The sequence below is a fragment of the Ascaphus truei genome, chromosome 1 (assembly GCF_040206685.1).
Source record: "Ascaphus truei isolate aAscTru1 chromosome 1, aAscTru1.hap1, whole genome shotgun sequence".
Classification (NCBI taxonomy): domain Eukaryota; kingdom Metazoa; phylum Chordata; class Amphibia; order Anura; family Ascaphidae; genus Ascaphus; species Ascaphus truei.
Window position 1 is genome coordinate 537,469,477 of NC_134483.1, and position 20,246 is coordinate 537,489,722.

General features: G+C 45.2%; 1 protein-coding gene across 2 annotated transcripts in view; it reads right to left on the reverse strand.

The window, feature by feature from the left end:
• The window catches only part of VAX2 (ventral anterior homeobox 2), an 82,245-nt gene that overhangs the window by 48,568 nt on the left and 13,431 nt on the right, over nucleotides 1-20,246 (reverse strand). For both annotated transcript variants that reach the window (XM_075572976.1, XM_075572968.1), the window contains exon 2: nucleotides 6,653-6,840. In XM_075572976.1, coding sequence (XP_075429091.1) covers nucleotides 6,653-6,840 — 188 coding nt within the window. The remainder of the gene's footprint in view (nucleotides 1-6,652; nucleotides 6,841-20,246) is intronic.

Here is a 20,246-nt window from a genome sequence, read left to right on the forward strand (position 1 = left end):
CCCCCTTAGATGCCTCTTTTCTAATGTAAATAAATCTAATTTAGCTAGCCTCTGCACTTCTCTGCACTCTCTCTAGTTCCATAATGTCTTTTCTTAGGATTGGTGCCCAAAATTGTACTCCATATTCAAGTGTGGTCTTACTAATGCTTTGTAAAGGGGCATAATTATGTTTACTTCTCTTCCATCCATTGCCCATTTGATGCAAGATAAGATCTTGTTTGCCTTTGCAGCTTCTGCATGACATTGGGCACTATTGCTAAGCTGCTATCTACAAGCACTCCCTAAATCCTTCTCCATCAAGGATTCCCCCAATATATCTCCATTTAATTTTTAAGTCGCCTTTTATTCTTGCATCCCAAATGCATAACCTTACATTATCTGTATTAAACCTCATCTGCCATTTACCTGCCCACGTTTCCAGTCTCTCCAAGTCCTTCTGAAGAGAAATCACATCCTGCTCTGATTCTACTACCTTACACAATTTAGTATCATCAGCAAAGATGGAGACTTTGCTCTCGATGCCAACCTCAAGGTCATTAATAAACAAGTTAAAAAGCAGGGGTCCCAGTACCGATCCCTGAGGTACTCCACTCACGACTTTAGCCCAACCTTAAAAGGTTCCATTTATGACAACCCTCTGTTGTCTGTCCTTTAACCAGTTTTCAATCCAGGTGCATATATTATTACTGAGTCCAATTTTCTTAATTTTGTACACCAACCTCTTGTGTGAAACCGTTTCAAAAGCCTTTGCTAAATCTAAGTAGACCACATCAACTGCATTACCCTGGTCTAAATTCCTACTTACCTCCTCAAAGAAACAAATAAGGTTAGTTTGGCAAGATCTATCCTTCATAAATCCATGCTGACTATTACTAATAATTTTGTTTTCCATTAGGTATTCCTGAATATTATCCCGTATTAAACCTTCAAGTAGTTTCCCTACTATTGAAGTCAGGCTTACAGGTCTGTAATTTCCCGGTTGTGATCTACTGTAGCTCCCTTTTAAAATATAGGCACCACGTCTGCTTTACACCAATCTTGTGGTACTGAGCCTGTGGAAATGGAGTCCTTGAATATTATATATACTGGTTTGGCTATTACTGAGCTTAACTCCTTGAGAACTCTTGTTTGATACTATCGGGGCCACGTGCCTTATTTACTTTAATTTTTTCAAGTCGCTTGGGATAGCCGTGTTGTCCTTGCTGTGGGTAGCACAGCCCTGAGGAATTATCGATGTGTCTCAATAGCAGGAAAGCACAAACCATTTAATATGTCTGCAAACAAAATGTCACTCTGTTCTGGTCTCGGTGTAATGCGGCAGGCATGTGCTTACAGGGACAAGAAATGGACAAGAAGCAAAAGGTGACACTGTGAGTGCTCATTTCCATGTCGTTACCCAGAATCCCTGGCTGCAGTGGAAGCATTGTGTGCTAAGCGATAACGGGGAGAGGCGGGGTCGCAGACCTGTCAGAGACGTGTGAATGTGCTCACACGCGGGATTTTTATGTTCTGGATTCTATATAAAACAGGGGTCTCAAACTCAGTCCTCAAGGGCCACGACAGGCCACGTTTTATGGATATCGCTGCTTCAGCACAGGTGGCTCAATCAGTCCCTGCTTCAGCACAGGTGGCTCAATCAGTGGCTCAATCAAAGACTGAAAGACTCAGTCAAAGACTGAGCCACTGATTGAGCCACCTGTGCTGAAGCAGGGATATCCATAAAACCTGGCCTGTTGGTGGCCCTTGAGGACTGAGTTTGAGACCCCTGGTATAAAATGTCTCAACACAATGGATTCTACGGCGTAATTCAGCATGGTGCGATATGCACGAGTTGGATACTGCTGCACGAACTCCTATTGGCTGGAATCAGAGGTTCCATGCAAATTGGCTCTATTGCACCTCAATGAATTACCCCATCCGTATCTCACTCTGCAAAGTAACTGTTACCTATGCCTGGAGCCTATTATCTTTACCTGAGCCTGCAATGTCTGTAAATGTAACCTATAACCTCTGTTCATTTAATGTAACCATGTATTTGTCATCCTAACCCTGTGCCCCGGACACACTGGGAAATGAGACGTAACTCTCAGCGTATTACTTCCTGGTAAAACGTTTTAGAAATAAATCAATGGCCTCTTAGACTAGAGAAGGCCAACTCCATTCCTCAAGGGGCGCCAGCTAGAGATGGGTGAATTTGGGGGGCGGATTTGGATCCACAGCAGATCAGCCTGTTCCATTCGCCCGCGGATTTCAGAGCAGTCTCCAAAAGTACGACTCGCGTTTTGCGGATATGAAAAAAGTGTATATATTGCCGATACTCTCCGCGGATCCCGCAATCCGGTGATGGATTTTTAAGAATCCGCCAACGAATCGCTGAATCCGCGGATTAGATTCTACGTATCCATCCACGGATTGTATCCAATGGCGGTTTCTGACGAATCCGCACAGGTTAAAATCAACCAAATCAGTTGCCGAATTTTACACCGCAAAACTAATTTTGGGGGGGGGGGGGTAAATGCGAGAAAATCCGGGGAAACGAGTTTGGGTATCAGTCGTTGACTGAGCCACCTGTGCTGAAGCTGGGACAGATTGAGCCACTTGTGCTGATGCAAGTATATCCTTAAAACCTGGCCTGTTGGTGGCCCTTGAGGACTGGAGTTGGCCACCCCTGTGTTAAACCCTTCAGCTGTTAGAGGGTGCAGCCAACAGACAACCTGTGGCTGAAGAAAGCTTAAATATATTAAATATATGCAGTGTGGCAACAAGTGGCCGAGTTATTCCAACTTCAATAAATGCTGCTAATTGGGACAGCACCTTTAAGTATGAAGTTGTAATTCAGCCAATCAGAGTGCTGGGTTTTCCTGAGTATCATATACAGTAACCCCTTCATTGCTGGCACCACCAGCCGGGAAGGAATGAAGCTTCCCTGATTACACTGCGCGGCAGAAAGCAGAGAGGAGATGGATTTTATCTGCACCATAATTATGGGTAATTGTCCAGGGCTAATGTGCAATTAATAACTACACTGCCTGCATTTCAAGGTGTCTCTGTGTTTGTAAACAATGTCATCATTTCTCAGATGGGTAATTAACAGGGGGGGGGGGGGGAGAAAATAGCTTTCCACAGAAATACACCCTCCACCCCCGCTCCCCCCACCCCCACCCCGCTCCCCGCCCCTTTATTTTCCGCCAGCAGCTCGTGGAGAAACGGCCGGGCGTTTGCAGCTTCTGGTCCCGCTCGGTGGAATCTGAGTGCAACGCCAAGCAGGAATTTAATATGCAATATAAGTAGCCGAAGGGCGTCAGAGGTTAATGACAAAGCAAGAGTGTCCGGGCATTCTATTAGCATAAACAGAAACTAGTGGGGTTGTGCTGTTATATATCCCGCTGCAAATGGTGGGACACAGGCTGGAAGTCAGGGGGGGGGAAACTCCAGCCCTCAAGGGACACCAGCAGGTCAAGCTTGAAGGATATCCCTGCTTCAGCGCAGGTGGCTCCATCAGTGGCTCAGTCGAAGATTGCCCCACCTGTGCTGAAGCAGGGATATCCTGAAAACAAGACCTGTTGGCGGCCCTTGAGCACTGGAGTTGCCCACCCTTGCTGCAATATAAAGCAATATGAGAATGTTACTCACTTCATACCCAAACTGTCGGGTTATTTACTAAAGACTCACGGCGGCAAAAAAAACAGTGCCGCCTTTATCAAAGGGAAACACTTATTATTATTATTATTATTCCTGTTTTTCTCTCTCCCGTTGTGTAACCTGAACACTTTGAAAAATGTGCCCCTTGGAGTCTTTCTTTGGATAACTCTAGTGCAATATTTTTAGCACTCTTTTTGCCTCCGTTTTGCAGCTGAGAGACTCCTTTAGATCCCTTAGGACCTTATTCTATTTTCATCAAAACTGCCGTTTTGGGCGTTTTCAGCCATAAATATCCATAGGCGCCTAGAGGGACTTTCAGACGAAAACAACCTGAACAACTGCTTTGGGATATGCAGAATTGACCCCGGAGTTGGGGTAAAGCCGTGCCAAAGCTTCGCACCCTTTTGTGGATCTGTGCCAAACAGCTCGGGGACAACAGAATGCGATTCTCACCCTAGCAAGAGGGTGTTATTTATCAGTGTTTCCCAGCTGCAAAACTGCAGCATAGAATCTGCACCTAATTTATTACTTTACAGTGTAAAACAAGGTGGTTTTCTTGCCGGATACGTTTGGCGCAGTGTTTTTGCCCCGGTTATGTAGTCGGGAAACTTTGATAAATAATGATGTTATTATGGGTAACAATCAATCGCCAACAATGATCAACCTAACTGCCAGCTCGGATACTGGTACCAGTTCAGTCTCTATCAGCGTGTTGGCTTATCTAGGAATGGGAGAGACCTTTGTGCATCCATAAGCCAACGAACGTAGGAACCAACCAATTCAACGTGCTGTGGTACCGATACGGCTAACAACAGTGTCGCTGAAGAACATGGCGCTGGTGCTGTTTGTGCCTCATAAAAATAAGACTCCGATTTAGAGTTGGCCAAAGATGGGCATAAACCCCTGTTTGCGTGGGGAATGTTAAGGTAATGACTTGACGGGCAGAGGCGTGTCTATGCCTAATTTATTTTAAAGAGGCCAACATGGGCGTTCACACGTTAAATTGCACCTGTCTGATATTAGCAGTCATTACCCAGAAGCCCTTGCTGCAGTGGAAGCATTGCATGCCAAGAGATAATGGGGAAGGGCAGGGTTGCAGACGTGTCTGCGGCGTGTGAATGTGCTCACACGTGGTATTTTTATTTGCTGCACACTGTACGGTGGAAGGTTTCTGTCACTTTTGTACCCTCCATAGCTTATTTAATGTGTGCTTGAAACATATCCCAGCATCATATTGCAAAGCCAGCATAGCAACCTAGATTGGGTTTTATCAAACGTTCAAAACAGCTGGCTGTGCTGAAGAGCGGTGTAACACAGCAAGCATTAGCTTATAGAGACCCATGTTAAAACACATTTGAAGCAGAAGGTGGCATTGCGCATGTTGTTTCCCAGAATCCCTTGCTGCAGAGGAAGCGCTGCATGCTGAGAGATAAAGGTGGAAAGCCGGGATACAGACCTGTCTGAGACGTGAAGGTGCTCACGTGATATTTTTATTTGTTTGACTAGCAGCAAATTTGGATTAACAGCTGTTCCTACTTTTAAAAAAAACACTTCTTAATAACGCGCCAAAAAGTCCTCGATACAAACAACCCAACATTTCCGGCACTTTGCTTTAGCAGCCATGGTTGCCATTATTAGTATGCATGCGCTATCTGCCATTGTTTGCTCGTTAGGAAATGAGACCTGCAGGAGAGAGAGAATATATCGTTCATGTATCTGGCGTGCCTGTTGTGCTCAATGAACACCTGGACTTCCTCTCTGCTAAATCCATGCCGTTGTTTTTTATTTATTTATTTATTTTATACAGAATTGAAGCAGGGGGTCTCCTGAGCTGAACCCTGTCCATTTCAGCTCCAGGGACCCCCGACTTCCAGAAATACTTACCTCTGTAGGGGGTACCGATATCTCTCCTGCGTCACAAGGGCCAATAGGAAGCCGCTCTGGGTGACATCACAGCTTCCTATTGGCCTGCAGGCCGTGGGAGCATAGAAAATCCGCCATAATGTGAACCCTGGATGCGAGCCGGAGAGGCTACAAGCTCCTACTATGGATGTAAGTCTTTCCGGAAGCAGGGGGTCCCTCTGGAGCTGAAATTAACGGTGTTCAGCTCCGGTGACCCCCTTCTTCAATCCTGCAGTGTGATTTTTTTTCCTCTCGGCATGTTAACTGCTTGTTTCTTCCATCATGATGTGGCAGAGTTTGCTTCTGCTATGCAGAGTGGGTGCAGAACGAAGGGAGGAGGGCCCCAAAACGTAACGTCTTACACTTTGTGTACTCATTTCCTGAAGCACCAGCGACCAAACTCTAAATAAGGCCTCTCGTCTTGGCATGGAGTTAATAAGCAGATATGTAGTGCAATCAGAGAAGATCTTAGAGCAGAGAAGTACACCCCCAAAAATCGTAATACATCTGATTTTGGTCTCAATTCCAACCTGTGAGGAACGTCTCTTCAAGTTGACTTCCCAACTCAAGCTGTTTCAGTGTTGGGAATGTGGTGAAAGAGTTTTGATTATCAAGTAGCTGTTCGATTTGCTATTGTGCTCTTGTCATGAAGTTCCCACGCAACATAAATACCCAGTATTAACATTCAAATGATGGTGGACTACAGTACCATCAAAAATTGGACAGCAACTGATCTTTAAAATACCAGTGAAGTTTTTAAGGACAAACTGCCAAACAACTTATAGAACAGGAAAAAGTTGCTCTTGTGCAAAAAAAAGCAGTTACTTAATGTTCTTTATAATTTGTCTGTTAATAACAAGTTCAACCAGATACAGTAGCATAGTCATAAAGAATAAAAAAAAGTCCTATTATCAATGTCGATTTGCATGTTTTTATGCCATTGGGAGCCCTGTCTTACACAAGTGCAGCTTTCTCCAAGTCCGTTTCTAAAATAAGCATCAAGAATAGGTAGTAATGAGCCATCCGAAATGGGTAGCAAAGGTCCATCTTGAACTCTTCCATGAGGATGCCTAGTAAACTCAACGCCCCCATTATCTGTGCTCCTTACCTGGGTTTCTGACAGATTGAGCTGTCTCGCCAGCTCCGTCCTCTCTCTGCCAACCACGTATTGGCACCTCTGGAATTCCAGCTCCAGACGGTAGAGCTGCTCAGCTGTGAAGGAGGTTCGGGTGCGTTTAGGCCGATCCAGATCCAGGCCTTTCGGGAGAACAATCTCCCTGATCGTCCCTTTGGCATCTAGAAACAAATCACAAGCAGAAACATAAGAGAGAGGAGACCTTCAATGGGGCCAGGTTCCAAGTCCCATTATTCTAATGACCTCGAGCTGATGAATGGTGTAGCAGAAGCAAGTTTAACCTGCCGGCATTTTATTAAGAGGACCAGTATCCTGATAACCACTTTGCTTTGAAGGAATTGCAATGCATTGTTTTGCAGTCCCCTATAACATTGAATTAATACAACAGTTTTCAAAAGCACAGAATTTAAAAGCTCTCTTATATTCTGGAATCTAAAGAACAGTGTGAAAAAAAGGCATCTTTGCAGCCTAAATGATGAGGTGTTTTGAACACACGCCTCTTATACTTCTATTCATCAAACTGTAGACGCAGGTAATGAGTGGGACTCCATTAGAATGCAGTCCAACGTAAGTCCTACATTTGGGGTATAGTAGCTGAGCAAGGTCACTGGGGGTCATTAGAAATAGATGTGCCCTGCAAGACCAAGTTCCCACTTGATCCTAAGCAAGGGAGGGGAGGTAATTTCTCACTGTAAAGGAGCGACCGCAGGCAAACCTCATAGTGTAACAGCTACAAGGGACACTATTCCTGAGACCTCGCTTTTCCTGTGGGGCTCAGTGTGGTGTATTTAAGAGACAGTAATAATGCCTCTTTGCAGCATAGCAATTCCCGAGCTTTCACTGGAAGACCCCAAATGTCTGGGGGTCTTACACAGTTGTGACTCATTTCAGGGTCAAGAACAGAGAGTCCTCAAATCAGCTTGAATACCTCCTAAAAAAAGACTACTGCCACATTTCTGAAAGGCTCAACCGGGACACGTTTACATGAGCCCGCAATATTTTTAAGACAGAGAAAGAGCCTGCTTTAAAATTGTAATCTGTGATACTATATCTTATTTTAGAGAAAACATAATTGTGGGAGATTTAACAAGCTCTTTATGGTACTTACAGCTATTCTTTTATTTGGCATGTGTACAGACCTTTGAAAACCACGACAGTGCCAGGTAAATCAGAACATTTGGTAGCTTTATTACACACACACACAGACACACACAGGCAGACACACACAGACACACAGACACACACTCTCTCTCTCCCCGATATTAAAGTGAGAATTCCCTTGAGAACAGCACAGATTCACTGAATATTCAGTCCCGTCAAACGTTGCGTTATCATGTCCCTCAGAGGTCAGATGACCTTGGGATTGACCTTGTTGGCATTTTAATCTCACTACATATCGATCAGGGGTGGCCAACTCCAGTCCTAAAGGGCCACCAACAGACCAGGTATTAGGGATATCCCTGCTTCAGCACAGGTGGCTCAATCAGTGGCTCCGGCAATGAGCGGGCCACCTGTGCTGATGCAGGGATATCCTTAAAACCTGACCTGTGGGTGGTCCTTGAGGACGGGAGTTGGCCATTCCCAGTGTAGATGGCCCATCTCAGAAAGCCAATCCTCTGCTTCTGTCATTTAAGATTGGCTGGTAACCTGAGTGCCATCAGGGAGTAGCTACTCAGTAGGATTTAAATTGTGATAGGTTAGGGCAGGGGTGTGCAAACTTTTGTGCCCCCCTGCCTGCTCTCCCCCCCACCCCACCTGCTCACATCTCCACACCCCCACTCCCCCCCCCCCCCCCATACCTTTCTCCAGAGTTTGGTGATGTTGCGTCGCACTAGAAGCCGCCAGAGACAAGGTAAGGGACTTACTGAGGCCTCGCAGCACTCCCCCGGTATTTCATTGAAATGTTGTGGGGAAGAGCGCGGGGCCTCTGTAAGTCCCCCATCACCCCCCTCACCTGCAGCTGACAGGGAACCGCTGGCTCCCCCCCCATCACCCCCCTCACCCGCAGCTGACAGGCAACCGCCGGCTTCCCCCTATTCCCCCCCCTCACCCGCAGTTCACAGTAACCGCCGGCTCCCCCCCCCATCACCCCCCTCACCCGCAGCTCACAGTAACCGCCGGCTCCCCCCCCATCACCCCCCTCACCCGCAGCTCACAGTAACCGCCGGCTCCTGCCCCCCATCACCCCCCCTCACCCGCAGCTCACAGGCATTTTATATCATATTTCTTTTTCCCAATCTTATAGAACCTTTACACCAAATACTCAACCTACTGTTAACCTATTTATAAGTAATACTACCTATTAGTGATTTACATCCCAGGCAATGCCGGGTATATAAGCTAGTAACCCCGAAAGTAAAATTGACTTCTGTAAAAATGAATATGTTTCGACTATCTATTGGGCCATGTGCAATCTAGTCAATATTGTTCGTTCCCCTTATGTCACGACTGATAATATATCGAGATGTAGAGCCATATTTGCTCTGTGCTATGCCAGGGGGGCTCAACTTACAGTCCTCAAGCCCCCCCTCACCCCCCAACAGGTCAGGTTTTCAGGATATCCCAACTTCAGCACAGGTGGCTCAATCAGAGGCTCAGTCTTCCAAGACTGAGCCTCTGATTGAGCCACCTCTGCTGAAGCAGGGACTCATTGAGCCACTTGTGCTGAAGGAGGGATATCCTGTAAACATGACCTGTTGGGGGGGTGGCTTGAGGACTGGAGTTAAGCACCCTGTGCTATGCTATAAGACACCTCTAGGTGCTGGCAGGCAGGCTCCAGCACATGCCCTTGTGGGATAGCACCCCTTAGTAAATGTGGCCATAATATAAAGATATTGGGCCATATTTACTTTCGGTGCCTGAAGACTCCTTATGGACCTGGAGAAGAAAACGGATATACGTCCCAGACAGAGGCATACTGTAGAGTCCACTATATCCCATATATTGTTGAGCATTGCATTACCTCACCCTTCACTCCCAATATTGCAAGAGCAAACGCATGGGACAAAAGAGACTGGAGTTATTTTCTTATGTAGGGTGTGAATCCTAGAGGGTAACAAATCAAATCACCTGAACCTATTATTTCTTCTATTGTCTCAGTCCCATCTAAAGTCAAACTGCTCTTTAGCCTGAAAGAGAGAACATCAGATTGATCAATGCAACAAACCCTAATAGAGCCCATTGGATTTTGCTTTCACTTTAGTGACTATCCCCCATCATCCTCATAGTGTAAAAACTATTTATAGTTTTATGGTCTATATTTATAGACTATCATGTATTTATAGACCGTAATTTATTTATATATTTATAGACTATCATTTATTTATAGACTGTAATTTATAGTCTATATTATTTATCAAAGTCTCCCAACTACCACACTGGAGAAAAAAAACTTGATACATCGCCACCTTAGCACCAATATACAGCGAATCATGATCAGAATTGGGGAGAAGCTTACAGAAGGGCCCCTCTTATCCACTCCTCGTCCCTAACACACTTTGCCCTTCTAAGTCAGGGTGCTCGACTTCAGTCCTCAATACCTCTCAGCAGGTGAGGTTTTCAGGATATCCCTGCTTCAGCACAGGTGGCTCAATGAGTCTTCGGCTGAGCCTCCGATTGAGCCACCTGTGCTGAAGCAGGGATATACTTAAAACCTGACCTGTTGGGGGTCTTGAGGACTCTAGTTGAGCGCCCCTTGTTTTAAGTGAACTAAATATGATATCCTCCGTCACAAATGTAAAACCACAACCTTTATGAATAAAAGCAGAAAAACAAAAGAGCAGAATATGCTCAGGGGTCAGGACACTATATTATAGCAGTTATAATTCAAAGGTTGTTTCTCTCCCTTTGTTCCCTAGTAGAATGACACAGACTATTGGGTGGAAAGGGGTGTCGTTTCACACACGTTTGCAAATGGGTCAAATTTGGGACAATTGCGGCTGGTGAAATATGTGCGTAGAAATGAAAATTCCCAGGATGTTACCAATATTTCCATCCAATTGCCAACATTAACCTAAAACGTACTGGCAAAGTTTTGCAGGAATTTGGTGGACATTTTGTGAAATTCTCAAATATTCATTAAATAAGTTGAGAAGTGATCATTTATGTAAACTTACGAAATCAACAAACCGCCTGCACTCCAGGGCTTGGGAAATTCACAATTTCTTTGTTTTATGTAATCTTATATTATAGAGCAGGGTTTGGGGAAGTCAATAAGTCCTCTACTGCGTTTAACCCTCCCTCCCCTCCCCTCCTGCTTCCCTCCCCCCTCTCCCCAAAGGAAATCAGGATTTGATCCAATCTGGTTGTTTGCACCATAACATTTCACCCTGCGTTCCACTATACAGGCATACCGCGCACAACGTACGCAATGGGTCCAGAGCATGTATGTAAAGTGAAAATGTACTTAAAGTGAAGCACTACCTTTTTCCCACTTATCGATGCATGTTCTGTACTGCAATCATCATATACGTGCATAACTGATGTAAATAACGCATTTGTAACAGGCTCTATAGTCTCCCCGCTTGCGCACAGCTTCGGTACAGGTAGGGAGCCAGGATTGCTGTTCAGGACCTGCTGACAGGCGCATGCGTGAGCTGCCGTTTGCCTATTGGGCAATATGTCCTTACTTGCGAGTGTACTCAAAGTGAGTGTCCTTAAACCGGGCTATGCCTGTACCAGAGTTTCCCAACTTGGGAAAGGAGATCAACATAGGATGGGCTGGACGAAGAGACTGTGCAAAAAACTATGCAAAAGCACTCAGCAACTCACCAGGTGGATGAAAAATAAAAGACATTTATTAAACTACATAAAACAGAAATACATAGCAAAACAGGGGAAAAGCAACCCCACTCGTTTCACGCTTCTACAGCGCTTCTACCCGGACTTTACCTGGATATCACAATACCTACTTACCTGCAAATTACAGCTGTTGCTGAGACTACAATTTGACTTTATGATTATTTATGGAACTTATAAGGGCCCATCTGTTACACATTTCCCAACTTGGGAGTCTGAGAAGAGTTACAATGGGGGTGTTAGAGTGACAGGGGGATGTACACACTAGGACAGGGGTGGCCATCTCCTGTCCTCATGGGCCACCAACAGGCCAGGTATTAAGGATATCCCTGCTTCAGCACTGGTGGCTCAATCAGTGGCTCAGTCGTGGACTGAGCCACCTGTGCTGAAGCAGAGCCGTTGGTACCAGGCCTGTTGGTAACCTGGGACAAAAGGTCAATGAAAAAGGAGGGCGGAGATCGACCAAAAAATGTGACAAAGAGAGGGGGACGGCAGATGGAGAATGGGCGTTTGTCTGCATTAATACCACAAAGAGTGTACTATGGGGAATGTTTATTCTGTTACATTTGGGCTTTTGGGGAATCCAAACTTTGCTTTTTGGGGGGGTGGGGCAGTTTAAAAAGATTGGGGAGCAACGGAGAAGGAGCGACTCAGTGAGTAAAAAAACCGACTGGCACTGAGTGTGAAGCAGGGGAACCTGGTTCAATTCCCGATGTCGGCTCCTTGTGACCTTGGGCAAGTCACTTTATCTCCCTGTGCCTCAGGCACCAAAAACATAGATTGTAAGCTCTACGGGGCAGGGACCTGTGCCTGCCAAATGTCTCTGTAAAGCGCTACGTATAACTAGCAGCGCTATACAAAAACATGCTAAAAAAAAATTACTGCATTATCTTCTTAGTACAACTTTTTTTGCATTTGCGTAAATTCCTTGACAAATGTGCTCAGGCGTTCAAAAAGCTGCACGTTCACCATCTCTATGTGCTGGGAGCTCTGCTAATGAAAGGGTAAACAATTAGGACATTTTTATTCATACTAATTTATTTTTTTTAAACTTTATTTATATAGCGCTATTTTTCTAATGGGACTCGAAACACGTTCCCAGTTACACAAAGGGGAAAAGTAGAAAACATTAAGGTTATAAAAGAGACCAGACACGAGGAAAAATACAATAGGATGGGACGGTACTGTAGCTATTAAATACTGGACAGGTTGTGGTTCATTAATAAAATGCCTGGGTAAGGAGGTCGGTCTTGAGCCTGTTTTATAGATTCCCAGAGAGGGGGGCTCTCGGACTGTACGGGGCAGACTGTTCCAGAGAGTGGGAGCAGCGCGGCCAACAGCTCGGGCACCAAAGGAAGTCACAAGATTCTGAGACCTGTTAGGAGTCCTTCACCTGCAGATGGAAGTGAGCGGATGGGAGTGTAGGGAAATAGAAGCTCTCAGATAGCTGGGATCCTGGGCATGTAGGGCTTTGAATGTCCACAAGCCAATCTTGACATCAATTCGCCATTTTACAGGCAGCCTTCTTTATAGAGAAGATCAGGAGCAAGTTAAAGGTCAGGTAGCCATCTTTTAGGTCAGGGCATGTCTAGTATTTTAAGTACTTTTCCATTGTAAATCTTATGAATTTGTTCAGAGTAGATGGTGCAATGATTGTCCCTGCATTAAAAGAAGCAGCCATATTTACCTTCTATTAATGCAATATTGTGAAGTTAACACCATGCCATCATTACATTGCAATACAGTCCATGTTTTGCACTGTAAGGGCCTTGATCTACAGCTATGGTGGCCAGGCGGCATCTCCAAAAATCCTGGACACAATGGTGAAAAGTGCGACGCGGTGAAGACACACACACACCTATCACTTCTCACCGCCCCACCCCCAGGCCACACCCCCAGGCTCCTGGCACCTCCTCCTGATTGGCTGCATTACCCAGCAGCAGCAAATCAGGATGGAGGAAGCTGCCCAGCTCCTTAGCCACAGCCCTGCTCTCTCCCTGCTCTGGGAAATCCTGCGGCCCCACAAGCCGGTCAGGTTACTATGCCCAGAGAGGTAATACCGGTATACACAGACACGCCCAGAGAGGTAATACCGGTATACACATACACGCCCAGAGAGGTAATACCAGTATACACATACACACCCAGAGAGGTAATACCGGTATACACATACACGCCCAGAGAGGTAATACCGGTATACACATACACACCCAGAGAGATGATACCGGTATACACATACACGCCCAGAGAGGTAATACCGGTATACACATACACGCCCAGAGAGGTAATACCGGTATACACATACACGCCCAGAGAGGTAATACCGGTATACACATATACACCCACAGAGGTGATACCGGTATACACATACACGCCCAGAGAGGTAATACCGGTATACACATACACACCCAGAGAGGTGATACCAGTATACACATACACGCCCAGAGAGGTAATACCGGTATACACATACACGCCCAGAGAGGTAATACCGGTATACACATACACGCCCAGAGAGGTAATACCGGTATACACATACACGCCCAGAGAGGTAATACCGGTATACACATACACGCCCAGAGAGGTAATACCTGTATACACATACACGCCCAGAGAGGTAATACCGGTATACACATACACGCCCAGAGAGGTAATACCGGTATACACATACACGCCCAGAGAGGTAATACCGGTATACACATACACGCCCAGAGAGGTAATACCGGTATACACATACACGCCCAGAGAGGTAATACCGGTATACACATACACGCCCAGAGAGGTAATACCGGTATACACATACACTCCCAGAGAGGTAATACCGGTATACACATACACGCCCAGAGAGGTAATACCGGTATACACATACACGCCCAGAGAGGTAATACCGGTATACACATACACACCCAGAGAGATGATACCGGTATACACATACACGCCCAGGGAGGTAATACCGGTATACACATACACGCCCAGAGAGGTAATACCGGTATACACATACACGCCCAGAGAGGTAATACCGGTATACACATACACGCCCAGAGAGGTAATACCTGTATACACATACACGCCCAGAGAGGTAATACCGGTATACACATACACGCCCAGAGAGGTAATACCGGTATACACATACACGCCCAGAGAGGTAATACCGGTATACACATACACGCCCAGAGAGGTAATACCGGTATACACATACACGCCCAGAGAGGTAATACCGGTATACACATACACGCCCAGAGAGGTAATACCGGTATACACATACACGCCCAGAGAGGTAATACCGGTATACACATACACGCCCAGAGAGGTAATACCGGTATACACATACACGCCCAGAGAGGTAATACCGGTATACACATACACGCCCAGAGAGGTAATACCGGTATACACAGACACGCCCAGAGAGGTAATACCGGTATACACATACACACACAGAGAGGTAATACCGGTATACACATACACACCCACAGAGGTAATACCGGTATACACATACACACCCAGAGAGGTAATACCGGTATACACATACACGCCCAGAGAGGTAATACCGGTATACACATACACACCCAGAGAGGTAATACCGGTATACACATACACGCCCAGAGAGGTAATACCGGTATACACATACATGCCCAGAGAGGTAATACCGGTATACACATACACACCCAGAGAGGTAACACTGGTATACACATACACACCCAGAGAGGTAATACCGGTATACACATACACACCCAGAGAGGTAATACCGGTATACACATACACGCCCAGAGAGATAACACTGGTATACACATACACACCCAGAGAGGTAATACCGGTATACACATACACGCCCAGAGAGATAACACTGGTATACACATACACGCCCAGAGAGGTAATACCGGTATACACATACACCCCCAGAGAGGTAATACCTGTATACACATACACGCCCAGAGAGGTAATACCGGTATACACATATACACCCACAGAGGTGATACCGGTATACACATACACGCCCAGAGAGGTAATACCGGTATACACATACACACCCAGAGAGGTGATACCGGTATACACATACACGCCCAGAGAGGTAATACCGGTATACACATACACGCCCAGAGAGGTAATACCGGTATACACATACACGCCCAGAGAGGTAATACCGGTATACACATACACGCCCAGAGAGGTAATACCGGTATACACATACACGCCCAGAGAGGTAATACCTGTATACACATACACGCCCAGAGAGGTAATACCGGTATACACATACACGCCCAGAGAGGTAATACCGGTATACACATACACGCCCAGAAAGGTAATACCGGTATACACATACACGCCCAGAGAGGTAATACCGGTATACACATACACGCCCAGAGAGGTAATACCGGTATACACATACACGCCCAGAGAGGTAATACCGGTATACACATACACGCCCAGAGAGGTAATACCGGTATACACATACACACCCAGAGAGGTAATACCGGTATACACAGACACGCCCAGAGAGGTAATACCGGTATACACTTACACACACAGAGAGGTAATACCGGTATACACATACACACCCACAGAGGTAATACCGGTATACACATACACACCCAGAGAGGTAATACCGGTATACACATACACGCCCAGAGAGGTAATACCGGTATACACATACACACCCAGAGAGGTAATACCGGTATACACATACACGCCCAGAGAGGTAATACCGGTATACACATACATGCCCAGAGAGGTAATACCGGTATACACATACACACCCAGAGAGGTAACACTGGTATACACATACACACCCAGAGAGGTAATACCGGTATACACATACACACCCAGAGAGGTAATACCGGTATACACAAACACGCCCAGAGAGATAACACTGGTATACACATACACACCCAGAGAGGTAATACCGGTATACACATACACGCCCAGAGAGATAACACTGGTATACACATACACGCCCAGAGAGGTAATACCGGTATACACATACACCCCCAGAGAGGTAATACCTGTATACACACACACGCCCAGAGAGGTAATACCGGTATAAACATACATGTCCAGTGAGGTAATACCGGTATACACATACATGCCCAGAGAGGTAATACCGGTAAACACATACACGCCCAGAGAGGTAATACCGGTAAACACATACACGCCCAGAGAGGTAATACCGGTATACACATACACGCCCAGAGAGGTAATACCGGTATACAGATACACGCCCAGAGAGGTAATACCGGTATACACATACACGCCGAGAGGTAATACCGGTATACACATACACGCTCCGAGAGGTAATACCGGTATACACATACACACCCAGAGAGGTAATACCGGTATACACATACACACCCAGAGAGGTAATACCGGCATACACATACACGCCCAGAGAGGTAATACCGGTATACACATACACCCCCAGAGAGGTAATACCTGTATACACACACACGCCCAGAGAGGTAATACCGGTATAAACATACATGTCCAGTGAGGTAATACCGGTATACACATACATGCCCAGAGAGGTAATACCGGTATACACGTACACGCCCAGAGAGATAATACCGGTATACACATACACGCTCAGAGAGGTAATACCGGTATACACATACACGCCCAGAGAGGTAATACCGGTATACACATACACACCCAGAGAGGTAATACCGGTATACACATACACGCCCAGAGAGGTAATACCGGTATACACATACACGCTCAGAGAGGTAATACCGGTATACACATACACACCCAGAGAGGTAATACCGGTATACACATACACGCCCAGAGAGGTAATACCGGTATACACATACACCCCCAGAGAGGTAATACCGGTATACACACACATACATGTCCAGTGAGGTAATACCGGTATACACATACACGCCCAGAGAGGTAATACCGGTATACACATACATACATGTCCAGTGAGGTAATACCGGTATACAGATACATACCCAGTATTACCTCTCATTATTTACTGGACAGAGTGTCCAAATACAGGCCAGTCCGGTTCAATACGGGACACTTGGCCCTATCTATAGAAGCTGAAGTGGCTGTTTTCAGACAAAATTCCCAATTGACTTTAGCTGATACAGAATAAGCTTCGGGTTTAATGGAGAACAGAAACGAAAAAAACAGGACTGGATCACAATCTTTTGCGCACATGGGCCCAAATGGCGGGGACCAAAAACGTCGATCTCGCCTGCAAATAAAATATATAAATATACCTCTTTATCAAGGCGAGTGTCCTGGATTTTAGTTTCTCAATACCTATTTTTTTTTCCTTGTGCTCCTCGCTGTAACTATTACTTAGGATTGTGGGCATTTTGTATATACAGTATATATTTATACTGAAGAAGTCACGTGGTAGTGACGAAACTAGTTGGGACGAGGTGGTGACGTCAGCGCGCGACGGAGAGAGGAGGTGCTTCTGCCTGTGTGGAGCCCGGTTATTCACGCTGCACACGCGGCTAGCAGCCGGAATCTCCATTGGCTGAAGGATTTATACTGCATGTGGATTATCAGGCTGATCTATACAGCACAGCGTTGTGTGTCAGGAGCTCCGAGGGCTGCAACCTACTCAGGCAGAGTATTTACACTGGACCCCTCCCACCCAGCTGACGAACCCCTTACAGATTATTCTCTTACATGCTTGTTGTTTTTTAAATCTTGTAAGTGCGATTCCTTGGGACCGCGTGTCTTATTAAATGGAATCTATTTTTTATACAGTATAACACTATGGTGCCTGCGCTTCTCTTTGTTCTTTTATATATATATATCAAATGGAAATATTCCTGTATGCTCATTTGCAAGTCTTAGACAGGTCTGCAACCCCGCATTTCACCATCATCACCCAGCATACAGCACTTCCACTGCAGCAAGGAATTCTGGGAAATGACATGCAAATGGGCACACAGTGTCACCTTTTGCTTCAAAACCATTTTTAACATGGTCCCCTGTAGGCTTAGGCTTGCTGCATGGTTATATATATATATATAATTGCTTGACCTGAAGAAGAGAGGATAGCTCTCGAAAGCTTGTCCTATGACATAAATTGTTAGTCCAATAAAAAAGGTATCACCGAATACTGAAGAACTCAAGAACTCATTTATTCTGCACTATCGCAACTGGACTAACACGGCTATATATATATATATATATATATATATATATATATATATATATATATATATATATATATATATATATATATATATAGACAGAAAAAGAGAGAGAGCGCACGCCCCATAGCATAATATTGCATACAATTTATTAAAAGGGGGAAGGGGGTGGGGGGTGGGGGGTGGGGGGGGGTAGGAATCGCACTCACAGGATGCAAATAGTTAAAAGGCAGTTTGTGAATATATCTCCACCATCCGGTTCTGGATACTGGAACACGTCTCCGTGGACTCCCTCAGGGCTTCCAGACACGATCACCAGGAACCAGATGTATAAGGCTCCGTTCGCTGTCTGTGTATAGTCCAAACTCCAGCTCTCACTTCCAATGGCCGCCGATTGTATTCCCGCGCTTGGTGTAGGCTTCTGCGCGGCGTCGTCGTGATGACGTAATCGCGCTCTCAGTACCCTGACGCGTTTCGTCACCTGACCGGTAACTTTCTCAAAGGGCTGATCTCCCAACATTCCACTTACTCACCTGCTGTCTGTACATCTCCCAACATTCCACTCACTCACCTGCTGTCTGTACATCTCCCAACATTCCACTCACTCACCTCCTGTCTGTACATCTCCCAACATTCCACTCACTCACCTCCTGTCTGTACATCTCCCAACATTCCACTCACTCACCTTCTGTCTGTACATCTCCCAACATTCCACTCACCTGCTGTCTGTACATCTCCCAACATTCCACTCACCTGCTGTCTGTACATCTCCCAACATTCCACTCACTCACCTGCTGTCTGTACATCTCCCAACATTCCACTCACCTGCTGTCTGTACATCTCCCAACATTCCACTCACTCACTCACCTTCTGTCTGTACATCTCCCAACATTCCACTCACTCACTCACTCACCTGCTGTCTGTACATCTCCCAACATTCCTCTCACTCACTCACCTGCTGTCTGTACATCTCCCAACATTCCACTCACTCACTCACTCACTCACCTGCTGTCTGTACATCTCCCAACATTCCTCTCACTCACTCACCTGCTGTCTGTACATCTCCCAACATTCCACTTAGATTGTTAGCTTTCCGTTGCAGGGATTTGCTTTGTTATTGTCTGATTTTGTTGCAATTATTTTATTATAATTCCCTGTATTGTATAGTCTCTTTTGTAAAGTTCTGAGTACACTGTTGATATATATATATATATATTATATATATATATATATATATATATATATATATATATATATATATATATAATATATATATATATATATATATAGTTATAGTTATAGTTTTATATATATATCTTAAAGAAAAGACCAGAATGGTATCACCGAATACTGAAGAACTCAAGAACTCATTTATTCTGCACTATCGCAAGTGGACTAACACGGCTATATATATATATATATATAGTTATAGTTATAGTTATAGTTTTATATATATATATCTTAAAGAAAAGACCAGAATGGCCTAATTATCCGCACCAGACAAAATGAATGCAAAATAGAGGGTGTTTAGTGACCCACAACACACTCATGTTTCGGTCCGCAAAGGGACCTTCTTCATATCCTGTATATAGAAGGGGTATATACTCTATATAGAAAAACAGGACAGGCACTCCAATATGACAAAAAGGTGAAAATGT